At 37.6% G+C, this 4,863-nt stretch overlaps 1 protein-coding gene across 1 annotated transcript; it reads right to left on the bottom strand.

The window, feature by feature from the left end:
• On the bottom strand, positions 1 to 3,508 carry Calhm4 (calcium homeostasis modulator family member 4). The gene is made up of 2 exons (XM_048354678.1): positions 2,948 to 3,508; positions 1 to 390 (listed from the first exon to the last, which is right to left on the bottom strand). The coding sequence occupies exons 1-2, from the start codon at positions 3,506 to 3,508 to the stop codon at positions 1 to 3; spliced, it is 951 nt and encodes a 316-aa protein (XP_048210635.1).
• Positions 3,509 to 4,863: the final 1,355 nt, after the last annotated feature.

Here is a 4,863-nt window from a genome sequence, read left to right as displayed (position 1 = left end):
TCAAGGTTTTAATTCAATTCCTTCTGGTTTGTCTTCCTCATTATCCTCAACCACCCTGTCTCCCAGGAAACTGTAGTGGTGGCCTTGCGAGTTATCGCCCATGCACAGAAGACTGGGTACTTCTATATCTCTCCAGTCCTGACAGGAAGGAATACGGAGGTGTTCGACATCACCACTCCCAGGAATGAAGCCAAACAGTTTTTTTATGCGCTCTCTGACGACGAGCAAGGAGTGCTCTTCTGCGGCTTGTTCAAAGAGCTCCCTCTCGTTTTGAAGGTGGTTGGTCCAGTAGTGATGCTGTAGAGAGGTAAGGGGAGAGCAGCATCTCGCAATGCAGCGGGAGACTAGATATGCGATGGTTGCCAAGGTGATCAAAATCCAGCCCAGCATCTTCGCATGTTTGTTAGGGGAGGAAAAAAACAAAACAGCACATCAAGTATTTGAGAAAAAGCCGTGGTGACATGGATTCCTACAAAACTGAGAACGAAAATGTAGATTCGCGCATTGTTTTTCCAGTCTCTCAATGTATTAATAAAGTGCTGACTGTGTTGCAGAAAGTATGCTGATAAAAGGATAGGTCAAACCACATCTGCTGGCCTTCAGATTACTAAGGAATTTGACCAGCGGACATGGCATGGATTCTAAGTACTGTCCTTAGAGTGGCTGACGCTGTAACCCACCAATTAACCTTACATACCATGCATAAACACTGGCTTTTGCTTATGGTCAACCTTATTTCTCAGTCATCAAATATAGACCCAGACATTCTTTGGGGGTTTTATAAATATTTACTAATGATAGTGATGGAAATGATGGTGTGATAAACAATAATGCTAGCCTCCCACCTGTCTTCTATGAGCTTACAAACAGCATTAATTAATACTTCTTCCTGAATTGCTCTTTCCTCTTGCTTTTGCAATGAAATAAATCAGTGAATGGACTTTGTCTCTAAATGGATTATTGATATTATAGTCACTGGAACTCATAGTACTTCTTTAAAAATAAACTAGTTTTGGGGACTCTTCCTGCTTTTAAAGACTGACATAAATGTTTTTCAAATTGGGAAATATTTTCTTTTATTATTCTTTTAAACACTTAGCAAATGGTATGAAAAGTAAAGAAGACCGTTTCATACATTTAGGAAAGCTAACAGTGTGTACCCACAGTCTGGACAGAGGCCTCTTCTGCATCTTTATATTCACCAACAAGCCTGGAATTAGCAGCAAGTGCAACATGAAATGGTTGCACTCTTTAGATGCTAATGCTTACAAAGTAATATTGGATTGCATTTAACCCAATTAAAAGGCAAAGGGGGAAAAGCCATCTCAGCCATGTATACACCAGCTATCATTTATTCATCTCTAGTTTGACCTCTCACTACTTGTGGTACCTGGTGCTGAGTGATGGAGATTGAAATGAGAATTTATCTATACAATCTTTAAGCCTAAAAGGGGAGATAACTGAATGTCAAGAAAAATGTGATAATTTTTTATAGGAGTAAAAATAGCACCTGGAGAATCACAATGGAAGAGAAGTAAATGAATTTAATGATATATCAGAATACTCAGAGAGATGGTGGCCAGATTTAAATTATGTGAAAAAAAGCATTCCAGCAGGTACAAGTTGGATAGACTTGTTATGTGGAAAGAAGACAGGAAAATAAGGAGGGTGATGACAGAAAATGACACAAGGGAATGTCTGATCATATGTTGTGTGCGTGTGTGTGTGTGAAATGAATTCCTCTCCTGTACAAATAATTGATGCTAATAAAAATGAGGAAAAAATAAAAGTTTCATTTTACAAAGTTAAAAAAAAACTCAACACAGGAAAATAGAGAATGAAGAGTTGGGAGGGCCATAGGTATTTTGTATTCATATTGTCATCATAGGAACCATGTAGAAGAGGATCAAAGGTGAAATGTTGAAGGACCTTTTATGTTATGTCAAAGAATTTGTGCTTAAAATTGTAGGAAAATCACTTAAGTACTCTATGAGACAGGGGAAGACCTTACCACAGAATGTGCATTGAGATATGCATTTGGCAAGCATGTAGAAGGTAGATTGAAACGGAAGAAACAAATGTCAGGAAGAAATTTCAGAATGGAAGGTAGGCAAATAAGTGATTTTTTTTTTTTACTTAATAAGATCTTGTGGTCAACCCAGGAAAATCCAACTGGAAGTAACATACATTGCTCAAATGAGCAAGCCCCCCCAATTCTGGAACTCTCTGCTTGGGCACTGTCCCTGAGCTTCTTTTGTTCAAGGTGAGGGTTCTATTGCTTAAGCCACAGCACCACTTCCAGCTTTTTGTGAGTAGTTTATTGGAGATAAGAGTCTCATGGAATTTCCTGCCAGGGCTGGCTTCAAACTGCCATCCTCAGAGTTCAGCCTCCTGAGTAGCTAGTGCCCAGTGATCATTGGCTATTTTGATCAGCTATTTAGTGGCTGTACCATCCTCTATAAGTTACATAACTTCTCTGAACTTTATTTACTCACCTGTAAAAATAGAGTTTGTATCTCTCAATATTACAAGGATTAAAATTAATGTATGAAATATCTGTATATGTATATGACAAAAATATCTGTGTATAAATATATATTTTGTTACAACAAAACAAAAAAAACAGTGTGGTAATCAAAACTCAAACTGTTTTTATAGAAATCAGTGTGTACATTTAATATTTTAATATGATCTTAAGAAAATTCTTACCTTTGTGTATTTTTTTAATTTAAGCTAAGCAAGAATATATTTCAATTTATAATTACCCGATTTTTTTATGTATGCTTTGCAATAGGTAGTTCAGCAGACTTCATTTTGATCAGTACTATCTGCTTTTTGTTCTTTGGTTAGACAATACAAAAATCAGCAGAAATAAGAGGTGTTCCCAGCAACTGTAATAACTATGGAGTTAGTTATGGCAGAAAAAAAACACACGTTAAAAGCTTACCTGTGACTGGAATCTGTGCAGAAGAGCTATTTCATCTCTTGCTAGGCTCTCATCAGAAGGAGCTGGCCTGTAGCATGGAAATCCAGCTAATATCTCCTCTCTTTTGCTGGCAGTGACATTATCGAACTCTGGGTAATGGTCGACAGAGGCAAACTCACTTGCTGCACATTCATAATAGGTCCCTCGTAGCAAGGTCACCGCCAGCCATGTTAATGGAGCCACAAGTGCCCTCCCAGTGATGCTGAAGAACTGAAGGCAAGCCAGCCTTTGTTCCAGAGGGCTGACTCTTCGGAAAGGAGGGCCACAACTGCAGCAGCAGTATTCAGTGGTTAGGCTCCACATTTGGCTTCTCAGAGCATATCCAGCAACCAGAAGGATCAAGGCAGGAAATACAAGAAAAGCAGAACCATAATAGAAATTTTTCCCTACCTGACAAGGACATGTGAATGTGGAAGAGGAGCAGAGGTGTTGCCCGCTGATGGTCAAAGCCACAATCAAAGAATTGATCAATGTTCCACTTCTCTGCAGAGAAGACACAATATTGTTGAGAGATGGGCTCATCCTGGGAGGCTCAGACACAAATCTGCTGGTGGCCCTTTGTGATCACTAGACTCTACCTGCTGTAGCCATTTTATGGGCTTTTACTGGTTTAACTGGTTGTGTCAAGTGACCCAATATCCTTCCATGTTTAAAAGATCCTAGCATCTTTCCTTGTTTACTGTGTGAACACTGAGCTAGTAAATTCACATTAGAATGTAACTAGAAGAAATTGTCAGGATCTCAGTTCTTATCTGGTATGAATAAAGAGGGAAACGGTAATGGCTCTTCCTAATAAAAAAAGAGCATAGCTTACTTACAAAGCAAACTTCCTCCATCTTTCTCCATGCTGCTTTGTACAACACAAAGCAATGAGTGCCAGCAAATATAGCACAGGAAGCAAAACAGACAAACTCTTATCTTGTAGGAAACCATAAAATTCCAAGATATAAGATAATGAAAATGATCAAATATTAAAGAAATCCAAAACTTGGGGTTAACTGGAAAGTCCATAACCTAAGGGTTTTGCCAAAAGAGCCCAAAGGATTTTTCCAAAAGATAACAAGTTTAACCCCAAAGTGAAGTCAGAACAAAAACATTCTAATGCTGCACAACATTTAAAATCTGTTTGTATTTATGGAACGTTGATGTGTAGCTTTAAAAGTTGAGTGGTTATATAAATATTATATTTAATTTTAATGAAGATATATACCTATAACTAAGAATGAAATTATCAAATATGTGAGGTGTCTCAATGTTTATTTAATCAGCCCATAGTTATTACATAGCATCTCTGTGAACTGTACTTGACAGTTGAGTTTAGACATTGTATGAGGCTTGGTTGAGTGTAGACATTTCTCCAGTTCTCCAATGGAATAGCTAAATCTCTCATTAATGAATTGGAATGCTGAGCTGAGATATCTAAAACTCAATACAAGAAGAAATAATATATTTTAAAATATGAGCTAACGGAAATGAAAGACAGATTAAACAACTCCACAATCTATTTAATAAGAGTTCCCAAAGGATAAAAAGGCAAGCAGAGGAGAGTAATAACTGAGAGCAGAACCAAAAGTTTTCACATCAAAAGAATGTCAGTTGTTGTGGGAAGTATGGTTAAAGCTAAATTTATGTCTAGATGAGTCAGTAAACACACGTAGTGTAAAAAACAGAGCTATCATTAAAAGCTACTAGAAAGAAAGGACAGATAACCTCAAAAATAATGACAATAGACCAAATCAGGTTCTCATCAGTAACAATATAGACTAGAAGATACCAAGGTACAAGGTACTTGAGGGTACCAAGCTAAACTACTATTGGAGAAAAAGCAAAAGATAAACCACAAAAAGTAAGGGAATTTACCTACCACAGAGCCTCAC

The sequence above is a fragment of the Perognathus longimembris genome, chromosome 9 (assembly GCF_023159225.1).
Source record: "Perognathus longimembris pacificus isolate PPM17 chromosome 9, ASM2315922v1, whole genome shotgun sequence".
NCBI lineage: Eukaryota > Metazoa > Chordata > Mammalia > Rodentia > Heteromyidae > Perognathus > Perognathus longimembris.
This window is presented reverse-complemented; position numbering and strand designations above follow the sequence as displayed.